General features: G+C 35.2%; 1 protein-coding gene across 11 annotated transcripts in view; it reads right to left on the bottom strand.

Annotated features, from left to right (window-relative positions):
- Positions 1–26,808, bottom strand: part of KIAA1328 (KIAA1328 ortholog) — a 370,157-nt gene that overhangs the window by 5,266 nt on the left and 338,083 nt on the right. For 3 of the 11 annotated variants that reach the window (XM_089895087.1, XM_089895092.1, XM_089895094.1), the window contains one exon: positions 17,391–26,735. The exons of 4 other annotated variants lie outside the window; for them this stretch is intronic. In XM_089895087.1, coding sequence (XP_089751213.1) covers positions 26,470–26,735 — 266 coding nt within the window. In that variant the 3' untranslated portion in view covers positions 17,391–26,469. Of the gene's footprint in view, positions 1–856; positions 15,854–17,390; positions 26,736–26,808 lie in introns of those variants that run through there. 4 more of the 11 variants (XM_089895085.1, XM_089895090.1, XM_089895093.1 and 1 more) reach the window with 2 other exon arrangements.

Raw genomic sequence — 26,808 nt, 5'->3', positions numbered from 1 at the left:
GGACAACCTGGAAGAAATGGACAAATTCTTAGAAAGGCACAACCTGCCAAGACTGAATCAAGAAGAAACAGAAAATATGAAGAGACCAATCACAAGCACTGCAATTGAAACTGTTTTTAAAAATCTTCCAACAAACAAAAGCCCAGGATCAGATGGCTTCACAGGCGAATTCTATCAAACATTTAGAGAAGAGCTAACACCTATCCTCAAACTCTTCCAAAATATAGCAGAGGGAGAAACACTCCCAAACTCATTCTACGAGGCCACCATCACCCTGATACCAAGACCAGACAAGGATGTCACAAAGAAAGAAAACTACAGGCCAAAATCACTGATGAACATAGATGCAAAAATCCTCAACAAACTACTAGCAAACAGAATCCAACAGCACATTAAAAGGATCATGCACCATGATCAAGTGGGGTTTATTCCAGGAATGCAGGGATTCTTCAATATATGCAAATCAATCAATGTGATACACCATATTAACAAATTGAAGGAGACAAACCACATGGTCATCTCAATAGATGCAGAGAAAGCTTTTGACAAAATTCAACACCCATTTATGATAAAAACCCGGCAGAAAGTAGGCATAGAGGGAAATTTCCTCAACATAATAAAGGCCATATATGACAAACCCACAGCCAACATCATCCTCAATGGTGAAAAATTGAAAGCATTTCCACTAAGATCAGGAACAAGACAAGGTTGCCCACTCTCACCACTCTTATTCAACATAGTTTTGGAAGTTTTAGCCATAGCAATCAGAGAAGAAAAGGAAATAAAAGGAATCCAAATCGGAAAAGAAGAAGTAAAGCTGTTACTGTTTGCAGATGACATGATACTATACATAGAGAATCCTAAAGATGCTACCAGAAAACTACTAGAGCTAATCAATGAATTTGGTAAAGTAGCAGGATACAAAATTAATGCACAGAAATCTCTGGCATTCCTATACACTAATGATGAAAAATCTGAAAGTGAAATCAAGAAAACACTCCCATTTACCATTGCAACAAGGTGAATAAAATATCTAGGAATAAACCTACCTAAGGAGACAAAAGACCTGTATGCAGAAAATTATAAGACACTGATGAAAGAAATTAAAGATGATACAAATAGATGGAGAGATATACCATGTTCTTGGATGGGAAGAATCAACAGTGTGAAAACGACTCTACTACCCAAAGCAATCTACAGATTCAATGCAATCCCTATCAAACTACCACTGGCATTTTTCACAGAAGTAGAACAAAAAATTTCACAATTTGTATGGAAACACAAAAGACTCCGAATAGCCAAAGCAAGCTTGAGAATGAAAAACGGAGCTGGAGGAATCATGCTCCCTGACTTCAGACTATACTACAAAGCTACAATAATCAAGACAGTATGGTACTGGCACAAAAACAGAAAGATAGATCAATGGAACAGGATAGAAAGCCCAGAGATAAACCCACGCACATATGGTCACCTTATCTTTGATAAAGGAGGCAGGCATGTACAGTGGAGGAAGGACAGCCTCTTCAATGAGTGGTGCTGGGAACACTGGACAGGTACATGTAAAAGTATGAGATTAGATCGCTCCCTAACACCATACACAAAAATAAACTCAAAATGGGTTAAAGACTTAAATGTAAGGCCAGAAACTATCAAACTCTTACAGGAAAACAGGCAGAACACTCTATGACATAAAACACAGCAAGATCCTTTTTGACCCACCTCCTAGAGAAATGGAAATAAAAACAAAAATAAACAAATGGGACCTAATGAAACTTAAAAGCTTTTGCACAGCAAAGGAAACCTTAAACAAGACCAGAAGACAACCCTTAGAATGGGAGAAAATATTTGCAAATGAAGCAACTACAAAGGATTAATCTCCAAAATTTACAAGCAGCTCATGCAGCTCAATAACAAAAAAACAAACAACCCAATCCAAAAATGGGCAGAAGACCTAAATAGACATTTCTCCAAAGAAGATATACAGACTGCCAACAAACACATGAATGAATGCTCAACATCATTTATCATTAGAGAAATGCAAATCAAAACTACAATGAGATATCATCTCACACCAGTCAGAATGGCCATCATCAAAAAATCTAGAAACAATAAATGCTGGAGAGGGTGTGGAGAAAAGGAACACTCTTGGACTGTTGGTGGGAATGTAAATTGGTACAGCCACTATGGAGAACAGTATGGAGGTTCCTTAAAAAACTAAAAATAGAATTACCATACGACCCAGCAATCCAACTACTGGGCATACACCCTGAGAAAACCATAATTCAAAAAGAGTCATGTACAATGTTCATTGCAGCTCTATTTACAATAGCCAGGAGATGGAAACAACCTAAGTGTCCATCAACAGATGAATGGATAAAGAAGATGTGGCACATATATACAACAGAATATTACTGAGCCATAAAAAAACGAAATTGAGCTATTTGTAATGAGGTGGATGGACGTAGAGTCTGTCATACAGAGTGAAGTAAGTCAGAAAGAAAAAGACAAATACTGTATGCTAACACATATATATGGAATTTAAGATAAAACAATGTCATGAAGAACCTAGGGGTAAGACAGGAATAAAGACACAGACCTACTAGAGAATGGACTTGAGGATATGGGGAAGGGGAAGGGTAAGCTGTGACAAAGTGAGAGAGTGGCATGGACATATATACACTACCAAACGTAAAATAGATAGCTAGTGGGAAGCAGCCGCATAGCACAGGGAGATCAGCTGGGTGCTTTGTTACCACTTAGAGGGGTGGGATAGGGAGGATGTGAGGGAGGGAGACGCAAGAGGGAAGAGATATGGGAACATATGTATATGTATAACTGATTCACTTTGTTATAAAGCAGAAACTAACACACCATTGTAAAGCAATTATACTCCAATAAAGGTGTAAAAAAAAAACAACAACAAAAAAAACCAAAGGCACTTTTTGGCCAACCCAATAAAATCTGATGGGACAAGGGAGCATGTGCGTGAATAGAGGAGATATGCCAGGCATGTATATGTGGGTTCTGGCCCACAGCACAGTGTGTATGCCAAACAGTTGGCTGCCTGCTTGGTATGCACATTCATGCCAGAAGCAGTCTGGGGTGGTGCAGGGCCCCAGATTAGTGATGGTGATGGTGGCAGAAGCAGCAGTGGTGGTGGCAGTCGTGGGAGGCTGGCTTGCCTGTCTTCGCAGAGCTCATCCCCAAGGCAAAAATATTAGCTCTCTGGCCTGAGCACTGGGATAAGAACTGCTAGTGTTTAGGCAATAAACGTCAGTAAATTATTACAAAATAAAAGCATACGCATGGACATTGTAATATAGCATATCAAAGAGCTATCAGAAATCTTCAAAGAGTTTAGAATCTCTGGTTTTAAAAACTGCTGCAACATTGCAAAGCAAATACCCACAGGCTGAGAAACAGAAATTAAATATAAAGATTGTTGCATTTGATGGAAAAGAACATTGTTTTTATATACAGCTTCAAATGAACCAATTAATGAGGAATACAGTTTTAAAATTAATTTTTTCTTTGTAATTTAAGATACAGTAATAGAAAGCATAATAGGCATTTTGAATTACCTACAAACCATTAGGTGACTTTCGGTTTCTCATATGACCTCTACAAGTTACAGAAAATGCCAGAGAAAACATTAAAATGGCATTGTAGAAATTTAAATTTATATACATACATGAAACTATGTGTATGAATAGTTAAATCTTTAAAAAAATTGTTCCATAAGAACCATCAGTTCTAGATATACTAAAATATACTATTTATATTTGTATAATATACAAAATATACTATTTATATTTTGAAATAATTTATCAGAAATCTATCCAAATGTCACAGCTTATAAAATATCCTTAACAGTTCCAGTGTCAGTTGCCTCAACAGAAAGATCTTTCTCAAAATTAAAAATTACCAAAATTTATGTGTGATCTTTCATTTGCCAAGAGCAACTAATCTGCTTTTAAGTATATCACTTAAAGTTGCTAAAAGTATAAACTTTGATGATCTAATAAATGAATTTGAAAAAACATGAACCAGAAAATTCTTATGATCAACCAAGTTATCACATTAATAAAGTATTACTATTTATTATATTATATAAAATTATATCAAAAGTATTTTTTTTGCTATCTGCAGGTTTATATTACTCATGTATCACCTGTTATTTTATAAATTTCTTCTTAAAGGAAAATGCTTTGCAGCTTAGTCCCTTTAACTGCATTTTTCATTCTACCTTTTGAACAAGGGATTTTCATTTTGCACTGGTCTTGTAAGTTACGTAGCTGACCCTGCCCTTAAGTCCCAGGCAAGACCTTGAAATGAAACAATTTCAAGGTCCAGTGCATAAGCTGCACTGGATGAAAAGCTAAACATGATGCAGGAGCTCTCCCTTCCCACTCTCTTTTTTCACCTTTGGTGATTTCAGTAGACCTCTCCCGATTACCCTCCTCTTCTCTTACCTTTTAAATGATGGAATGTCCCAGGGCTTAATCTTTAGTTCTCACGTCTTAGGTAATTCCATTCATTCTCATGACTTTTAATAACAGCAATATGTTAATGACTCCTAAATGTATAGCTCTAACATCAACCTCGCTCTCGAGCTCCAGACTCATACACCCAACTGTTGCCCGATATCTCCACTTGGATGTGCGATAGGTATCTCAAACTATCTAAAACAGAACTATTATTTTTTTTTCCTCTAAATCCCACTCCTCTCCATCAATGCAGCTGCTCAGGGTTGCCAAAAACCTGCTGGTATGCTTGATTCTTACCTCTGGGCCTGTGCGTGTGTTGAATCCTCTGCTTAGGATGCTCTTCTCTCAGATCTTATTTGCTTTTCTCTTTCAACAGTTACAAGAGTAGGGTCATTATTTTGTTTATGTTATTATCTCCAGTGCCAAGAATGGTATCTGACCCAAGGTAGGAGCTAAATATTTGTTGAAAAAATGAATGGTTCTATTGTTCAAGTTTTAGCACCTTCCTCCATAGGCAGCTTTTTAGATCTTTGGACAGCTAGTCTTTAAAAAAATTACAATATATTTCAAACAGTATGGAAGTATTACTCATCCAATTATTCTTCTTGTTCTTTTATAAAAAAGGATAATATACATATGGATTGTATAAACTACTTTTTCACTTAATATATTGGGAATATTTTTTCCATATCAATTTTTTATAACATTATTTTTAATGATTTCAGATTACTTTGTCTCCTGGAAGCACTCTTAATTTAGTTAACCAATCCACTATTGAAGAGCACTTAGGTTAGGTCCAAGGTCTTTTGAGACTAAATCAGCTATGTCTCTCATTCCTTTTTTCAATCAGTCAATGCCCAAAGAGTATTCTCTACCCCGATTCATCATAAATTAGCAAAGTACTGCTATCCCTATTACATTCTATAGTTTTACTCTCTTTTTTTCCCAACCCTTCCCATCTCCTATTTTAACTGAAACTTGATTCTTTCCTGAGGTCAATGTTTCCCTTACATCCTTCTCAGTGAGAATTGTTAATACTCAATAAACCTTATATATTTCAGGGCCAAGAGGTAGTATTTGGATCATCACTGCTTCCATTTTTGCTTTTTGATCATTATTTTCCCTGTCTCTCATTAAACTCCCAGTGCTCTGAGGATTCTGTCCTCTGCTCTACCACCTTCAGCCTCTCTTCATCTGTAACATCTATTCACCCATATTCCCTCTCAATCACTGATGATAACACTCGATTCAGTCTTCTCCTTCAACTGCTACCATCATCCCTGCCAATGTCAACGTTACATAAATGACACTCAACCAACACTCTGACTTAGTTCTTTGACCTCTCAGGTCAAATACTTTCTCAGTAAGCCTTTTTTTTTATATCCAGGAACTTGTGACCAATTAAACAGCATCTCTTCTGAATTCAGTAATTCAAACATTCTACTACTTCCTGATGCCCACATCTTACCCTCAAGCTTCTTTTTTCAACTATTCCCACTATCTCTGCCCATTGGTCTCAACGAACCATTAATTCAAACAATCATTGCTCTAAGAACTGGGAGTGAAGTGGTGAACAAGATAGCTCAAATCTCTGTCCTGTGGGGCCGTTAATAGCTTACCTTCTTCCCAACCCTTTACTTCTTATTGAACTTGAATTTCATGGTCCAGCATTCCAAACACTCATTTAACAAAACTCTTAAAAACATGTCCCCTGTATATTTGTCCCCTCCCCTAAATCTGGCAAAATCATAATACTGCATGAATCCAAATGTCTGCCTTTTCTGTGAATTATAGTTGGGAAACAGTGTAAATAAAACAAAATCAAAGAAACAAGAAAGAAACAAAGAGCAGATCCAATATAGATTCCTAGTCACTAACCTTAAGTGGGTGCTAAACATTTTCTTTTTTTTTTGCGGTACGCGGGCCTTTCACTGTTGTGGCCTCTCCCGTTGCGGAGCACAGGCTCGGGACGCGCAGGCTCAGCAGCCATGGCTCACGGGTCCAGCCGCTCCGCGGCGTGTGGGATCTTCCCGTTCCGGGGCATGAACCCATGTCCCCTGCATAGGCAGGCTGACTCTCAACCACTGCACCACCAGGGAAGCCTGCTAAACGTTTTCTGACAGAGCTACTGTATTTCTCTAATCAGCTGTTCTGCTCTCTTCATTTCCCCTTTTCGGAATTTATGCTAAACAGATGGCCTTGCTTCCCACATCAGAGAAAGGAGGTCATTAACGAGAAACTGTCGTCACTTTGTCACACGTCTTTCAGCACCTATCATTTCCTCCTTTTACACTGAACGAAGTGATCCTTCTCTTAGACAAGGCTAATCACTCCATTTGTGCTTCTTAGGAACCTTTTAGTATTGACTATCCACTCTAGAACCTTCAATCTTTTCCCGTTTACTAGATAACTAAGAGCACTTAAGACATACTTTCATTTCCATAACCACACCATTTCTCAATTTTTTCCAACCTGGCTTTCATCTTCTGTACTAAAATTGAACTCACCAAATTTCACCAGTGACTTCCATGCTGCTAAATCCAATGGACATTTTGTAGTCCTTGTTTTACATAATGTCTCGCCAGCATTCAATGTTGCTGATTGCTTCTTTATAAACTTTAAACTGTTTTATTGAGGTAAAATATGCATACAGAAAAGGACACCTATTTAAAGCATTCAGCTCAGTGATTTTTAGTTTAACAGAGTTGAGCAACTACCATAACTTAATTTGAGAACATTTCATTCCCCGCCTCCCTCCCCCCGAGAAACTACCCATTAGCAGTCACTCCCTATTACATTCCTTTTTTTGCCAAATAGTATGCCACAGTATGAATATACCACATTTTATTTATCTTTCATCACATGATAGACACTGGATTGTTTCTATCTTTTGGCTATTGTGAACAGTGCTGCTATGAACAGTCATGTATGTGTTTTTAGTAAACATATGTTTTCATTTCCCTTGGGTTGATACCTAAGGGCGGGATTGCAAATTCTATGTTTAAGCTTTTAAGGAAGTGCCAGACTGTTCTCTAAAGTGGATGTGTCAATTCATGTCAGTATTTGGAGGTCTTTTTTCTGGGACTATTAAGCTTCTTCAGAGAAGAATCTTTCAGTATTCTGGGAGGGAGATGTGGTCTACTTCTGGGACAGGGAAGGAGGTCGACTTTTTCCATTTTTATACTTTGAAGTCATCCCATTTTCAGTGCTCATCTAATCTTCCAAAGTACATGACATTCCTGTGTCTTCTCTTCTCTGTTGAATTTCTCCAGAGAATTCATCTCCAGTCTTTTGTCTGGGACTAATATTCCATATATGGCACTGTGGCAGGAGTACTGGGTTTTTTGATTCTTGCTTCAAATGTCCACCTCATTTCTAGTTCTACCTCATATCACCACTCTTTACTGTTCATGTTGCTTCCAATTCCCAAACTTTTACAAAGTACTGTGACATCAATCTCTTTTCATTTGAATACCCTTCTCAGTGCTTTCTATGTGGTAGCTTCCTCTGTCCTGTCTAGTAAGTTACTAACCCTACATTCATTTTCCATTTTCCAAAAATGTATATAAATATCAGGTATATTGATGACTCTTCTCCCATTTATTCTTATGGATTTACACCTTTAAAAACATTAATTTACTCTCATCTTACTGGTGTCTCAGGAAATAGAAGAGATAAATACAAGTTCTCAATCATCTTAGCTAGGAAATACATTTGCAGAAAGGTTCCATAAATTTCTAGGTTTATTATTAGAAGTTTCTGACTCTTTTCATCGCTATTACAAATGAGTTTCCCCCTCCCCACTTTATCTTTCAAATTGCTAATGTTGGTATCAAGATTTATAGTAATTGAGTTTTTTGGTTTTTTTTTTTTTTGGCCACACCACACGGCATGTGGGATTTCAGCTCCCACGTCCTCTGCACTGGAAAAGTGGAGTCTTAACCACTGGACCACCAAGGAAGTCCCTACAGTGACTGAGTTTTGTACATTATTGAACTCTCAATTCTTTATTTTTTCAGTTGATTTTTATGGGTTTTATGGGTGAACAATTACAAACCTTATAATCATAAAGTTTATGTGTTCTCCCATATTTATATTATTTTTTCTTATATTATTGTATTGGCTAGAACTTCCAGGGCAATACAAGTTTTATAGCCACCTTTGTATAATTCTGATCTAAACAGAAATTATTCTATTTTATCACTATTAAGTATTTCTCATCTAGATACTCTTTATTATATTAAGAAGTATTTTCTCTTTTGGCTTACTAAAAGCAGGAATGAAAAATTAATTTTACCAAGTAACTTTTAAGTATATACTGAGACGATAATACACTTTTTCTTTTTTGGCATATTGTTAAGAAATATTCTATTTTTGGCTTCCAAAACAGTAGGCATATTTTAATTATTAGAATACATTCTTCCTGGTTATATAGTATTATTCTTTATATTTACTTAGATTTTTATGATTATTTTAGGGTTTAAAACATCTATATTTATAGGAAATATTTGTTCATAATCCTTCTTATGGTTCTTTATATCCCTATATATTAGTCTTACCTCAGTGGGAGAAAAGGAATAGTACCAATTTAAGAAAGAATGAATTTATAAAGAAGGTAGAAGGATAACCAATTACCACACTGGACTAGGAGACCTAAAATAGGTCGTCTCAGGAATCCTAAAACAGTTCCTCTCAAAAGTTTCCTACTTTTTAATTGCTAAAGCAAACCTAGACTGGCATTCAGGTTTCTGAAAAATAGAAGATATTGCATATTTTATAAGTGCTTCCCAATCATCTGTCAAACATCAGCAAAAAGGTTAGTTAAGAAAAAAGGGTGGTCTTGAACCTGCCTATGAGGCTGCAGATCTCATAGAAGAACTACTCACATAGATGGAGAGAAAGTCAGATATGTGCAGACACAGAATTGAGGGTAATACTCAGAAAGTTACCTTTCTATTTCTTGTTCTCCATTCAACAGAGGCGCTGTCACAAAAGAACTCTGCTAATCCTAATTTAATATATTTCTTCTTGAAGTGCATATAAGCCACAGAGTGAATACTATGCAAAGTCAGTGCACCTTGGAGGGAGGCTAGAGAATTTACCAGAAAGTCGATGGGTATACGGGAGATCCTCTAATCAAGAACAATTTTAATATAACATATTAAAAGGCACAAATAACAGAGTAAAATCTTTTAGTCATGTTATTATATTTATATTTTTGTATAATATTTACATTTTATCTAAGACTCGGTTTCTTACAGGGAAGAAGAAGGAACTAAAGTAGCCACAATAATTTTGAAGAAGAGAACAAAGCTGGAGGGCTCATAAAACATGATTTTAAGACTTACTGTAAAGCTACATTAATCAAGACAATGTGGTATTAGTGAAGAATGGATAGAGAGATCAATAGAAAAACAGAGTCCAGAAATATACCAACACAAATATGATCAACTGAGGTCTTTACAGATGTACAAAGTAAATTCAGTGGAGAAAGGATAACCTTTTCAACAAATAGTGTTAGTGTCTAGTTTCAACAACTAGACATCATATGCAAAAACAAACTTTAGCATAACTCATAACTTATACAAAAATTAACTGTACATTCACCAAGACAGAACACATTCTGGGCCATAAAACACATCTTAACAAACAGAAAAAAATAGAAATCATATAAATCATACAATGTCTGCTATTAGACCACAATGGAATTAAATTAGAAATCAATAACAGTTATCTTTATAACTGGAAAATCCAAAAATATGTGGAGAATAAACAGCACACTTCTAAATAACAAATGGGTCAAACAATAGATCTTAAGATAAACTTAAATATATTTTGAATTAAATAGAAATGAAAACATAACTTATCACAGTTTATGGGATGCAGTGAAAGCAGTGCTTAGAGGGAAATTTATAGCATTGAATGCATACATTAGAAAAAAAGAAAACTAAAATCAATCAGAAATTTATAGCATTGAATGCATACATTAGAAAAAAAGAAAACTAAAATCAATCATCTAAGTGTCCACTTTAGGAAACCAGAAAAAGAAGAACAAATTAAATCCAAAAAGAGGGGATGTATGTATATGTACATCTGATTCACTTTGCTGTACAGCAGAAACTAACACAACATTGTAAAGCAACTATACTCTAATAAAAATTAACAAAAAAACCTAAAGTAAGCAGAAGAGAAGAAATAATAGGAAGTAGAGCAGAAATCAGTGGGACTGAAAACAGGAAATCAACAGAGAAAAATCAATGAAACCAAAAGCTAGTTTTTTGAAAAGATCAATAAAATCAATGTCTTTAGCCAGGCTAATTAAAAGCAAAACAAAGCAAAACAGATGGCACAAATAACTAACGTTAGAAATGAAAGTATATCACTACAGATCCTATGGATATTAAAAGGATAATCAAAGAGTTCTATGAATAACTCTATGCTCATAAATGTAATAACCTAGATGAAAAGGAACAATTCCTTAAGACACAATTTGCCAAATCTCACACAAGAAGAAATAGACAATCTGAATAGGGCTTTATCTATTAAATAAATTGAATCAATAATTAATAACCTTCCAAAATAGAAAGCAGAAGGCCCACATTGGTTCACTGGTGAACTCCAGCAAACATTTAAGGAAGAAATTATAAGAATTCTCTACAAACTTTTTCAGAGGACAAAAGAGAGGGAATTCTTCCTAACACATTCTATGAGGCCAGATTACTGTAATACCAAAACCAGACAAAGAGATTATAAGAAAAGAAAACTACAGACCAATATCTTTTATGAGCACAGATGGAAAAATTCTCAACCAAGTGGGATTTATCTCAGTAATGCAAGGCTGATTCAACATTTTAAAAATCCATTAATGTAATCCATCACATCAACAGGTTAAAAAAAACATTATCATATCAATAAATGTAGAAAAAGTATTTGACAAATCCAACACCCACTCATGGTAAAAACTCTCAGTAAACTAGGAATACAGGGAACTTCCTCAACTTGGCATGAACATCTACAAAAAACCTACAGGTAACATCATACTTAATGTTGAGAAACTTGTAGCTTTCCCACTAAGTTCAGATACAAGGCAAGAATATCCTTTCACCACTCCTTTCCAACATCATACTGGAAATGCTAGCTAATGATTAAGATCAGAAAAGGAAATAAAAGGTATACAGATTGGAAAGGAAGAAATAAAACTGTCTTTGTTCACAGATGACATGATTTTCTATGTAGAGATCCAAAAGGATCAACAAAACCCTCCTGGAACTAATAAGCAATTATAACCAATGTTGCAGTATACAAGGTTGACATACAAAAGTCAACTGTTTTGCTATATAGTAGAAATGAACAGATAGAATTTGAAATAAAATTAGCACCCCCCCCAATGAAATGCTTAGGTATAAATCTAACAAAATGTATAAGATTTATATGAGGAAAACTACAAAACTCTGATGAACAAAACCAAAGAAGAACTAAATAAATGAAGAGGTATTCCACATTCATGGATAGGAAGACAATATTGTTAAGAAATCAGTTCTCCACAAGTTGACCTACAGACTCAACATAATCAATCCCAATCAAAATCCCAGCATGTTATTTTGTGGATACTGACAAGCTTATTCTAAAGTTAATGTGGAGAGGCAAAAGATCCAGAATAGACAACACAAAAATGAAGGAGGAGAAAAAAGTTGAGGAGTGACTTTACCTAACTTCAAAACTTACTATAAAGCTACAGTAATCAAGACAGTGTGGTACTGGCAAAAAAAATAGACAAATAGATCAACAAAACAGAATAGAGAGCCCACATAAGTATTGATATAATCAATTGATCTCTGAAAAAGGAGCAAAGGCAATGGAGCAAAGATAACCTTTTCAACAAATGCTCAAAGATGGCCTGGAACAACTAGATATCCATATGCAAAAAGATGAATCTGGACACAGACCCTACACCTTCCACAACAATTAACTCAAAATGTAAAATGCAAGACTATAAAACTCCTAGAAGATAAATAGGAGGAAACTTAGAAGACCTTGGGTATAATGATTACTTCATAAATACCACACCAAAGGCACTACCCATGAAAGAAATAATTGATAAAATGGACTTCATTAAAATTAAAAACTTCTGCTCTGCGAAAGACAATCTCAAGAGAATGAGAAGACAAACCATGGACAGGGAGAAAATATTTGCAAAACCCACATCTGATAAAATACTACTAACCAAAACATACAAAGAACACTTACAACTCAACAATAAGAAAACAAATGACCTGATTAAAAAATGGACCAAAGATCTTAACAGACACCTTTCTGAAGAAGATACACAGATGGCAAATAAGCATATGAAAAGATGCCCACATCTACGTCATCAGGGAAATGCAAATTAAAACAACAATGAGATACTACTACACACTTATTAGAATGGACTAAATCTGTAACACTGACAACACTAAATGCTGGGGAGGATGTGGAGCAGCAGAAACTCTCATTCATTGCTGGTGGAAATGCAAAATGGCACAGCCACTTTAGGAGCACAATTTGGCAGTTTCTTACCAGACTAGACATATTCTTACCCTACGATCCAGTAATCATGCTCCTTGACATTTACCCCGAAAAGCTGAAAACTTATGTCCACACAAAAACCCGCACATAGATGTTTATAGCAGCTTTACTCATAATAGCCAAAACTCGGAAGCAGCCAAGATGTCCTTTAGAAGGTGAATGGACAAATAATGATGTGAATGAATGTGGGACATAAAGACAATGGAATATTATTCAGCACTAAAAATAAATGAGCTATCAAGTCATGAAAAAACATGGAGGGGCTTTACATGCATATTACTAAGTAGCCAATCTGGAAAGGCTACATACCGAATGATTCCATCTATATGACATTCTGGAAGAGGCAAAACTACAGAGACAGTAAAAAGATCATTGGTTGCCAGGGGTTGGGGAAGTGGGATGAATAGGCAGAGCACAGAGGGGTTTTACAGCAGTGAGAACACTCTGTATGATACTATAATCATGGATACATGTCATTATAAATTTGCCATAACTCATAGAATGTACAACACCCAGAGTGTACCATAATGTAACCTATGGACTTTAACTGATTATGATAGGTCAATGTAGGTTCATGCATCAGCTGTAACAAATGTACCTCTCAGGTGGGGCTTGTTGATAATGAGGGAAGTTATGCAGGTGTGGGGGCAGGGGATATATGAGAAATTCCTTTGTCTTCCTCTTAGTTTTTCTGTGAACCCAAAACTGCTCTAAAAAAAGTCTTTTTAAAAAGTTAATCTAAATGGATCATAGGTTTAAGTGTGAAACATAAATTGTAAAACTTTTAAAAGAAAACATAGGAAAAAACATCTGTGACCTGAAGTTAGTCAAAGAAATTTTAAATACGACATCAAGAGCACAAAGTATAAAATAAAAAATTAATTAGATTTTATCAAAATTAAAAACATTTTATCTGTGAAAGATACATTAAGAGAATGAAAAGACAAATTCTATACTGGAAGAAAATACTTGGAAATCACATATCAAACAAAAGACTTCTATCCAGAATATATAAAGAAGTCTCAAAATGATACTGGATAGAAATTTGGATAGACACAAAGTGGTGTATACATATGTATAAATTAAATGTATAATAAAAATAGCACAAAAGCTGGGGGGGGGGCAAGTGAGAGTATACTGTTGTATGGGTCTTATACCATACATGAAATGCATGACATTACTTAAAGGTAGACTGTTGCAATTATTTGAAACTATCGTGAATGGCATTGTTGTATTAATTTCAGTTTCCAATTGCTCTTTGTTAGTAAATAGAAGTACTATTGAATTTTGTGTGTTGGCCTTTTATCCTGCAACCCTTAATAAACTCATTTAGTTCTAGGAACTTCTCTGTAGAGTACATGGGATTTTCTATGTAGACATCATTTCATCTTTGAACAGGGACAATTTTATTTATCTTTTCCCAATACTTCATCTGAAGTACTTTTAGCATTTCTTTTAGAGCAGGTCTGCTGTTGATGAATTCTGTTCCCTTCATCTGAGAGCTTCTTCATTTCACCTTTATTCGTCAAAGATATTTTCAATGGAGATAGAATTCTGAGTTGAGAGGTCTCTTCCCTCAGCGTTTTATAACTTCTACTGTCCTTGATTTCTGATGAGAAATATATAGTCATTCGAATTGTTGTTCCCCTGTATGATATATGTCCATTTTCTCTGGCAATTTCCAGTATTCTTTCTATATAGTTTTCACAAGTCTAATTACGATGGGTCTAGGAGAGATTTCTTTGAATTGATCTTGCTTGGGTTTGCTGAGCTTTGTGAATCTTGTGTCTTTTACTGAGTACATTTTCTTCTAATATTTCTGTACTTTGTTTTTTCTCTTTCTAGTATTCTCACACAATTTGATGAGGCTCTGTTGCTATATCTTTTTCAATCTTTTTTTTCCTGTCTGTTTTCCAGACTAAATAATCTCCAGTGATTTATCCACAAGCTTACTGATTCTTTCCTCTGTCATTTCTATTCTGCTATTAAGCTCATCCAGTGGATTATAAATTTTCAGTTACTTTACTCTTTATTTTTTTTCCAGTACGCAGGCCTCTCACTGTTGTGGCCTCTCCCATTGCAGAGCACAGGCTCCGGATGCGCAGGCTCAGTGGCCATGGCTCACGGGTAAAGCCGCTCTGCGGCATGTGGGATCTTCCTGGACCGGGGCACGAACCCGCGTCCCCTGCATCGGCAGGTGGATCCTCAACCACTGCGCCACCAGGGAAGCCCCCAGTTACTTTACTCTTTTAGTTCTAAAATATGCATTTGGCTCTTTATATTTTCTATTTCTATGCTGATGTTTTCTGTCTTTCCATACGTTTGAAGTCTGTTGACCCTTACTTCATGAAGCATGGTTATAATAGTTGCTTTAAAGTTGTCTGATAAATGCTACATCTGTGTCATCCCAGGTTTGGCATCTATCGATTAAAAGACAATCAAACTTTTGGAAGATGAGATTTTCAAGGTTCTTCATATGCTGAGTAATTTTAGACGGTATCCTGGACATTTTGAATATTTATGTCACCTGGGTATTGTTTAAATCCTAAGGAGATTGCTGATTTTGTTTTGTTTTGTTCTACTGTAGCAGGCATTAAACTAGGATTGGTTCAGGACACAGTTCCAAATGGTTTTCTTAGTGTTGCTATAATGTCAGTTAAGTTTTCAAAGTACTTGCAGTGTTATTTGGATAAGTCCTATATGCATCCTACCCAGCAGACAGTGTGGGATCTGGGCAGTGGTCAGTCCTCTAGTTCAATGCCTGTGATTGGCTGTCCATGGGAGGGGTCAGACATGTTTATCTGTAAAGGACCAAACAGTAAATATTTTAGGCTTTGTTGCCAAGAAGCAAAATCCATGAGAAGGTTTTCTTATATAACAAGGGAGAAAACAAATTCCACAAAGTTTATATTGGCAAAATTAAAAATAGAATAATTGAGTATACTTTAAAAATTTTTCATTCAGGTCCACTAATGAGAAGACTAGAATTCTTCTTTTTTGGAGGGGGAGGGGAAATAATTTCACTTAATTAGGGTTCAAAGTTAATGTTCCTTATCATCCAAATTGAAAATATTCATCTGTTAATGCTGATGTGTAATGAGATTTTTAACATTTTAATATACATATAAATATATATGAAATATATTTAATATATGTAATATATTTTATTTAATATGTTATATAATAAATATATAAAACATTAAATAATATTATTATATTTAGCTATATAAGTATAATATAATTATAACATAATTATACTATAGTTATATATAATTATAATATATAATACATATAAAATGCATAATATATAAAATATAATACATATAATATATATTATAATATATAATTATAACAAATTTTATAATTATAATAAAATTTATTATTAAATTATATATAGTTATAATTTATAATTGTATATAAAGTGTAATATATAAAACATATAAAATATAATATATAAAATATAATACATAACATATAATAATATTATATATAATAATATATAACATATTATATATTATATATAACATTCAGAATTACATATATTATATATATTATATATTATATACTGCAATACATATATTATTATTATTATTTTTTTTTGTGGTACGTGGGCCTCTCACTGCTGTGGCCTCTCCCGTTGCAGAGCACAGGCTCCGGACGTGCAGGCCCAGCGGCCACAGCTCATGGGCCCAGCCGTTCCGCGGCATGTGGGATCTTCCCGGACCAGGGCACGCCTGCATCGGCAGGCGGACTCTCAACCACTGCACCACCAGGGAAGCCCAATACATATATTATTAATATGATGCATATAATGTACTATATACATTATATTTACTATTTTACTATATTACTATTTACTATATTATATATTTACTATATTATAATCTATAATATATATTATGTTATACATACATTATATATAATATAGTATATATTAACATAATGTGTATAATATATAGCATTAATATTATTATCAATATATGTTATATAGTATTATATATAAATAATATATTTATATGAAATAACATAATTATATATAGTAATATATTTATGTATAATCATATATAAATATATTTATAGTATTGTTATATATGATATATATTATATTATATTAATATATATGAAAATGTATAATATATATTAGTATATTAATATTATATATTATGTGTTAAATTATATAATATATAAACTTGAAAATATATAATATATAATTATTATTAATAATATATAATATAACACAATATATATTAATAAATATATAATTACAATTTATTATATTATTAATTATACAATAATTATCAGCAATATATTAATATATTATACAATTTAAATACTAATATTTAATGTAATATATAAATTATATTTATATGTTATATTTAATATATAATATATATTTAAGATATATGAAATATATTTTAAATATATTTCATATGTGAAAATGCAGACTGGTATTGTCAAATAGTGATATTAATCCACAAGCATATGATTTCAATTTAATATATATAGAATTCTATTAGATTCTTCTCTTAATATTTGCCTTTTAGCATGTCATTACATTGAAGACTAATCACTCCAATTGATGGTTAGGCAGAATGGCACAGTTAAACGAATTTTGCAATGTAGAAATATCCTTTTTCTGCATTTGCATCCAAGTCACAAAAACGTTCCTAGAAGTGTAGGTTGAGCTCAGAAATCATACCCATGACAGATTTTTATGAGAATGAACATCTCACTTCTTTTAGGTTTTGACAGCATGAGAAGCCATAATTCAAAAAGAGTCATGTACCATAATGTTCATTGCAGCTCTATTTACAATAGCCAGGACATGGAAGCAACCTAAGTGTCCATCGACAGATGAATGGATAAAGAAGATGTGGCACATATATACAATGGAATATTACTCAGCCATAAAAAAATGAAATTGAGTTATTTGTAGTGAGGTGGATGGACCTAGAGTCTGTCATACAGAGTGAAGTAAGTCAGAAAGAGAAAAACAAATACCATATGCTAACACATATATATGGAATCTAAAAAAAAACAAAAAAAAGGTTCTGAAGAACCTAGGTGCAGGACAGGAATAAAGATGCAGACGTAGAGAATCGACTTGAGGACACTGGGAGGGTAACCTGGGACGAAGTGAGAGAGTGACATAGACATATATACACTACCAAATGTAAAATAGATAGCTAGTGGGAAGCAGCCACATGGCACAGGGAGATCAGCTCGGTGCTTTGTGACCACCTAGAGGGATGGGATAGGGAGGGTGGGAGAGAGATGCAAGAGGGAGGGGATATGGGGATATATGTATACGTACAGCTGATTCACTTTGTTATACAGCAGAAACTAACACAACATTGTAAAGCAATTATACTTTAATAAAGATGTTAAAAAAAACTGTGTAAAAACAACAACAAAACAACAACTTGATATTACTTGTGATTCACACAAGGTTAGTTCACTGAAATGACTATCACAGTACAAATTTGTACATAAGCATCTGTTTTGCCTTTTAAGTTTAGGTTGAATTCATTAAGAAACATTGTCAAACCTGCAGCAAAAGCTAATTTTCAAAGTGAATCTCAATAATAGAAGTCAAAGGGGATTTTTCTCGTTCAGAAAAATTTCAATTTCAGTCCTCAAAAAAAATCACAAAACTGGGCTTCCCTGGTGGTGCAGTGGTTGAGAGTCCGCCTGCCGATGCAGGGGACACGGGTTCGTGCCCCGGTCTGAGAAGATCCCACGTGCCGCGGAGCGGCCGGGCCTGTGAGCCATGGCCACTGAGCCTGCGTGTCCGGAGCCTGTGCTCCGCAACGGGAGAGGCCACAACAGTGAGACGCCTGCGTACCGCAAAAAAAACAAAAACAAAAACAGAAACAAAAAAAACTCATGGAACTGATGATGGTTAAGACCATGAGGACAAATGAAGTTTGCCATTGACACTACTGATTCAATAACCTGTAATACATTGAAATATGTTCCTCAAAGTAGCTGCTGATGAATAAAGTGATGAATAACAATAAGCTTTAAGTACCTTACAGTTTTCACAAGCTTTATAAATTGGGTTAATTAAACCTTTGTCTGCTTCATACATAATTTTGCCACCATCAGCTGTAATACTAGAGGATTCCACTTAAGGTTGTAACTGAAAATATATTTTCTCAACTTCCTTGAAAATATTCTTGCCTGTAATTTTTCCACATAGACTATTCACAGAAGGTAATTCTTCAGTCACTGGTACAAACTTGGCACTTGGCACTGACTCCAACAGAACCCAATCTGTAATATGAGTCAACTCATTAAGAGTCAAGGAAAACCACCTGAAATCATCTGCCTTGTTTTTAAATTGACTATTGATGCTCCTCCTAATGTTAGCTCTTTAAGCAATTTTAGACACTACAGATATCTAGAGCTCTCTCTTTTTGTAGCTCTCTCCTGTTCACTCCTCTGCCCTGCAAACACTAGCCATCCTGGTATCCTCAGACTCCCAGCTCTGCCTCCTCAAGTCAGTGAACTTGCTGGGCTCCATGGAGGTTCCTGATTTGTGGTCTAGAAATGTGATTGTAGAGCTAACCTCATTTATTTCTCCTCTTTCATGGATAACTGTCCTTGACGTACAATATTTGAAAACAGTTGTTTCATGTATTTTGTCTGTTTGTTTTCTTGTTCAGGTGGGGGAATAAATCCAATCCCTGTTACTCTATCTTGGCTGGAAAAGGAAGCACCTTGATAGGACCTAGACTTGAATTTTAAGAGCAAGCTTTAAGAATATGCTCTAAGTCACATCATAGACAAAAGTAAACTCAAAATGGATTAAAGCCTTAATGTTAACACCTGAAACCATAAAACTCCTAGAAGAAAACGTAAGCAGTACACTTTTTGACATCATGCTTAGAAATTTTTTTTTATATGTCTCCTCAGGCAAGGGAAATAAAAACAGTTAAACATTTTTTTGATTTTTTGATTGATTAATATAAATCAATGAATTAAAATTGTTTGTATATTAATTTAAAAAATAAAATCAATTGCAAGATTAAAAAAAGCAAATATAAACAAATGGCACTACATCAAAATAAGCTTTTGTGCAACGAAGGAAACCAACAACAAAAGGAAAAGGCAGCCTCCTTAGTGGGAGAAGATATTGCAAACAATATATCCAATAAGGATTTAATATCCAAAATACACAAAGAGCTCATGTAACTCACCTAATTTATGACAAAGGAGGCAAGAACATACAGTGGAGAAAAGACAGCCTCTCCAATAAGTGGTGCTGGGAAAACCGGACAGCTACATGTAAAAGACTGGAATTAGAATACTCCCTAACACCATAAACAAAAATAAACTCAAAATGGATTACAGACCTAAATGTAAGACCAGACACTATAAAACTCTTACAGGAAAACATAGGAAAAACACTCTTTGACATAAAACACAGCAAGATCTTTTTTGACCCACCTCCTAGAGTAATGAAAATAAAACCAAAAATAAACAAATGGGACCTAATTAAACTTAAAAGCTTTTGCACAGCAAAGGAAACCATAAACTAGACAAAAAGACAACCCTCAGAATGGGAGAAAATATTTGCAAATGAAGCAATGGACAAAGGATTAATCTCCAAAATATACAAGCAGCTCATGCAGCTCAATATTAAAAAAAACGAACAACACAATCCAAAAATGGGCAGAAGATCTAAAGAGACATTTCTCCAAATAAGATATATAGACTGCCAACAAACACATGAAAGAATGCTCAACATCACTAATCATTAGAGAAATGCAAATCAAAACTACAATGAGATATCACCTCATGCCGGTCAGAATGGCCATCATCAAAAAATCTACAAACAATAAATGCTGGAGAGGGTGTGGAGAAAAGGGAACACTCTTGCACTGTTAGTGGGAATGTAAATTGGTACAGCCACTATGGAGAACAGTATGGAGGTTCCTTAAAAAACTAAAAATAGAACTACCATATGATCCAGCAATCCCACTACTGGCATATACCCAGAGAAAACCATAATTCAAAAGGACACACGTACACCAATGTTCACTGCAGCACTATTTACAATAGCCAGGACATGGAAACAACCTACATGTCCAACAACAGATGAATGGATAAAGACAATGTGGTACATATATACAATGGACTTTTACTCAGCCATAAAAAGGAACAAAATTGGGTCATTTGTAGAGATGTGGATGGACCTAGAGTCTGTCATACACAGTGAAGTAAGCCAGAAAGAGAAAAACAAATATCATATATTAACGCATATATGTGGAATCTAGAAAAATGGTACAGATGAACTGGTTTGCAGGGCAGGAATAGAGACACAGGCACAGAGAATGGACATGTGGACACAGGGGGGAAGGAGAGGGTGGGACGAATTGGGAGATTAGGATTGACATATATACACTACCACGTGTAAAAGAGACAGCTAGCGGGAACATGCTATACAGCACCGGAAGCTCAGCTCGGTGCTGTGATGACCTAGATGGGTGGGATGGGGGTGGGTGGGAGGGAGGTCCAAGAGGGAGGGGATATAGGTATACATATAGCTGATTCACTTCATTGTACATCAGAAACTAACACAACATTGTAAAGCAATTATACTCCAATAAAAAAAAATAAAGGAAAAGGCAGCCTCCTTAATGGGAGAAGATATCTGCACACAATATACGCAATAAGGATTTAATATCCAAAATATACAAAGAACTCATATAACTCAACATTAAAAAAAACAACCCAATTAAAAATGGGCAGAGGATATGAATAGACATTTTTCCAAAGAAGACAAGCGGATGGCCAACAGACACGTGAAAATATGCTCAACATCACTAATCATCAGAGAAACGCAAATCAAAACCTCGATGAGATACCACCTCACACCTGTCAGAACGACTATTACCAAAAAGACAACAAATAATAACTGTTGGCAAGGATGTGTAGAATGCTGTTGATGGGATTGTAAACTGGTGTGGCCACTACGGAAAACAGTATGAAGGACCCTCAAATCATATGATCCAACAATTCCCCTCCTGGGTATTTACCCAAAGAAAACAAAAATACTAATTTGAAAAGACATATGCACCTTAGTGTTCACTGGAGCATTATTTACAATAGCCAGGATGTGGAAGTGACCTCAGTGTCCACTGATAGATAAATGCACAAAGAAGATGTGGTATACATATACAACGGGATGTTACTTAGCCATTAAAAAGAATAATAAATTTGCCTCTAGCGACAACATGGATGATTCTAGAGGGTATCATGCTAAGTGAAATAAGTCAGACAGAGAAAGACAAATACTGTATGATCTCACTTATATTTGGAAACCAAAACCAAAACAAAGAAAACAAAATGAAAACAGGCTCAGAGATACAGAGCACAAATGGGTGGGTGACTGATGGGAGGAAGGTGGGAGGATGGATGAAATAGGTAAAGGGGATTAAGACGTACAAACCTTCAGTTAAAAAATAAGCCATGGGGATGTAACATACAGCATAAGGGATATGGTCAATAATATTGCAATAACTTTGTATGGGGACAAATGGTTATTAGGCTCAACGTGGTGATCATCTCATAATGCCAAATCACTATGTCCTACACCTGAAACTAACATGATATTATACATCAACTATATTTCAATTAAAAAAAATAATATGCTTTAAGAGGGTATCCTGCTTCCTTACGGTATTTAGGTTTTGCCACTGGAGGTATTTAACCTTGCCTGCAAATGTTAATTATTTTGCTTAAAATAATTACTATTTTACTATTTACTATAATTTTACTATTTCCAAAAGTAACACTTTTGGAGATATACTTAGCATTTGCATTCTAGAGGTGCCAGAACATAATGCATTTATTTCCCAAAATACCCAGATTAAAGTTACAAGAAAAAAGCTGCATGAATTCATGTAACGGCAGTCCACACTTCCAGTTTCTCAGGGACCAAAAGGATAAGTAAGATATTCACAGGGTGAAACAGGTCTCAGAGGCAAACAATCACGTTTTCAAAAATGTATATCAATGTGATCCAAATCAACATCAAGAATTAACTAACAAGAAGAATCAGGTTAAGGTCTCAGGAAGGAAGAGAGAAAACACAGACAGAATAGTATATTGGAACAAATTCTTGATTTCTTCTTCCATCAAAGAGATTAGACAGCTTTCAGGAATCCCTTTGAAAGATAAGATTTCTAAGAAAAAGTAATTTTAGTTTGAGGGCTCCAATAAAGCCACTGGCATTACAGAAATTTTCAGTTTTTTTTTTAAAGTTGTCACTAAACATAAAAGCAAAATTAAAACTTTTGCTCCCCTACTTCTTTCCCCCAATTTCTCCACCTCCTAGTCAATGACTTTGCTGTGTACTTCATTGAAAAAATATAACCACAGGGAACTAAGGAAACTAAATTACTCTTCTGATCACCCAATTACCAACTTCCTTGCATCTGCATCTGTCTTGTTTCTTCCCTCCCTTACAATGGAAGAAGTGGACCATCTCCTAACAAAAGCTGACCCTTCCTTAACTGCTCTGAATCCCATCCCCTGTCACCTTCTTGGGGACCATCATCATTTGATCATCTCTTCTCTCTTCCTCAGTACCAGTTTTTCTCTCTCTACTAAATCATCGCCATCAGCATTACCTGGTACCTTCCAAAATTAAAAAACATCCTTAAAGTCCTTCTTGTTTTAGAAAAATCGTAGCTTATAAATGAAGAGGGAGTAACAATAGAAAAATCGTCATTTTGCAGCCCCTAATCTAGTTAGCAGTCATCAGTGGCTGCTAAATTCCTAAGTGAAAGGTCAATAGTGACCTTTATAATAGATGGATCAGGATGACATCATCTAAGCACACTGATACATCTTAACATCATGAAAATAGGACAACCAGTAATTATTTTCTTCCTAATATACTACAACAGGAAGTACACAGCATCACCTATGAAGTATTCTTACTATAGAACAATTAGACTTTAAACTAATCAAACCTCTCGATCTACTTTGTCAATTTGCATGAAATGCAAAGTACAGAGGAAGAGGCTAAATGATATAAGGATGTCATTATCTAAGTCCCAGAATATGTGAAATTCTACAAAACAAATGACTCAGCTACTTCAACAAATAAATGTCATTACAAAAGAAGGGACACCTGTTATAGATTAAAAGGGATTTAAGAGATCCATCAGCCAAAAGCAGTATGTAGACTTTAATTGAATAGTGATTAAAAAAATCAATGATAGATATGTATGTTTGAAACAAATGAGGAAAAACTGAATATGGACAGAGTACTAGATGATATTAAAGAACTTTTATTTTGTTGGGGGCGTTAGTGGTATTGTGGTTATGTTTTAAAAAATAATTATCTGTTAGAAATACATATTGAAGTATTTATTGGTAAAATGATATGATGCCTCGGATTAAGAGGGAATAGTGAACACTGAAGGTTGCTGAAACTCAGTAAAGCATATGGGTCCATTATATTCTATTTTTGTGTGCATTTGAAAACTTCCATAGTACAAAATTAAAAAGAAATCTTCCCTTAACTCATATTCCCTTCTGCTTCTTTCTATAACAAGCTTTTTGAAACAGTAGCACGCACTGTCACTTCTTCCTCACCTCTCATTTGGTCAGCAATCACTTCAACTTGGCTTTCTCCTGACCATTTTCTTGAAACCATTCTTCCCAAGGTCACCGAAAAATCTCCATTTTGTCAAGTCCAGTGGACATTTCAATTATAATATTTTGACTTCTTAGACTCATTCTACAGAATTGACCATATCCTCCTCCTTGAAATACTTTTCTCTCTGTTCTTGGTTTCCATGACATTACAAACTCCTGAATTTCTTCTGGCCTTTTGGGCCACTTCTCAAAATAATTTGCTAGCTCTTTTTCTTCCATCCAACTTAAAAATACTGACATTCCTCAGGGCTTAGGTCAGAGGTCTCTTTTCTGCTTTTCTCCTTTTACTCTTCTTTTGAGCCAACCTCAGTATTATATAACATCTCCGTGCCAATTCTTGAATTTATTATCTTTAGTCCAAGATCCAAAATCCAATCATTTACATGATTTCTCCACTGGACATCTCAAAGCATCTTGAACTTAACTTTCCCTAAACCAAAGTCTTCATCTTTGCCTCATACCTACCTTCTCCTCATGGCTAAATTTGCTTCCTCCTCTCCCAGTTTTCTCATTTCAACAAAAGCTCTTTCATCTGCTCCATTACTAAAGCCAAAACCTAAGAATCATCCTCGACACCTCCCTCTCTTTACTGCCCTCTCCCCTGTAAGGTCCTGTTGGTTCTGCTTCCTAAATATATTATGGCTTGATTGTTCTTATTCCATTTCAACCTTTGGGTCCCAGTTCCTATCATCTCTCATCTGTATTACTGCAACAGCCTCAATGGTTTCCCATTTTACTCCTGTTCTCTTCCACAGAGCAACCAGAGTGAACTTTTACAAAGTCAAAATGGATCCTGTCAATCCCGTTCAGGGACAGCCCCTTGCACTTAAGTATAAAACAGCTAACAAGGGCAGTGTGATGGGTAAGTTATGTGTCAACTTGGCTAGGATGTGGTACTCAGTTGTTTGGTCAAACAGCAGTGCAGAAAATATTTTTTAGATATAATTAACATTTACCAGTTGACTTTAAAGCAAATTATCTTCTATAATGTGTGTGTGTTCTTAAGGGCGGCCTTAAGAGCAAGGATTGAGGTTTCCTAATGGAGAAGGAATTCTGTTTTCAGACTGCAGCATAGATACTCTGCAGGAGAAGGAACTGTCTTAAGACTGCAACATAGATATTCTACCTGAATTTCCAGCCTGCTGACCTGCCTTACGGATTTCGGTGTTAAGACTGCAAACATCAACTCTTACTGAATTTCCTCACAACTCATGAATTCCTTACAATAACACCCTCTATATCTCTCTCTCCTAATTGGTTCCATTTCTTGGGAACAAGACCCCGAATGTTCTGTCTCCTGCCTGCTTCTCCTTTCTCATTTCACATATGACTTTCTGCTTCACTCATTACAATCCAGCTACAATGGCCTTCTTTCTATTTCTGGAATGGACAAGTTATTTCCTGCTTTAAGACCTGCATATTTGCTCTTTCATCTGTTAGGAATGTTTTCCCTCTCTCATTCTCTTTCCTTTCCCTCCCTTTTTAACTTTTTAATACAGAAGAGTGCATATAGTATTTTATGTATAGTTAAGAATAATAACAAGATAAACACTTGTATATCAACTATCTACCTATTTTTCTCCTGTAAAACTGTAATTCATCCTACTAGATATCAACTGAAATATCACTGCTTCAGAAAAGCCTTCCTTAACTCCACTATCTAAATTAGATTGCCCTAGTTATTTTTTTCTCATAATAATCTGTTTTTTTCTTCCTAGTATTTATCACAATTTGTAATTATTTATTTGTATGGGTTTATTTGTTTAATGTCTGTCTCCCTCATTACACTGGAAATGAGGGCAAGAAACATTGTATTCTTGGGCTTCCCTGGTGGCGCAGTGGTTGAGAGTCCGCCTGCCGATGCAGGGGACACGGGTTTGTGCCCCGGTCTGGGAAGATCCCACATGCCGCGGAGCGGCTGGGCCAATAAGCCATGGCCGCTGAGCCTGTGTGTCCGGAGCCTGTGCTCCGCAACGGGAGAGGCCACAATAGTGAGAGGCCCGCGTGCTGCAAAAAACAAAACAAAACCATTGTATTCTTAATGTAAAGTATGCAATAAATAACAAATGAAACTACCTTG

Source organism: Delphinapterus leucas, chromosome 14 (genome assembly GCF_059928025.1).
Source record: "Delphinapterus leucas isolate spDelLeu-1000000601 "Yukka" chromosome 14, BTC_Dleu_Yukka2, whole genome shotgun sequence".
Lineage (NCBI taxonomy): Eukaryota > Metazoa > Chordata > Mammalia > Artiodactyla > Monodontidae > Delphinapterus > Delphinapterus leucas.
The sequence above is the reverse complement of the archived record's forward strand: the minus strand, read 5'-3'. Positions and strand labels throughout refer to the sequence as shown.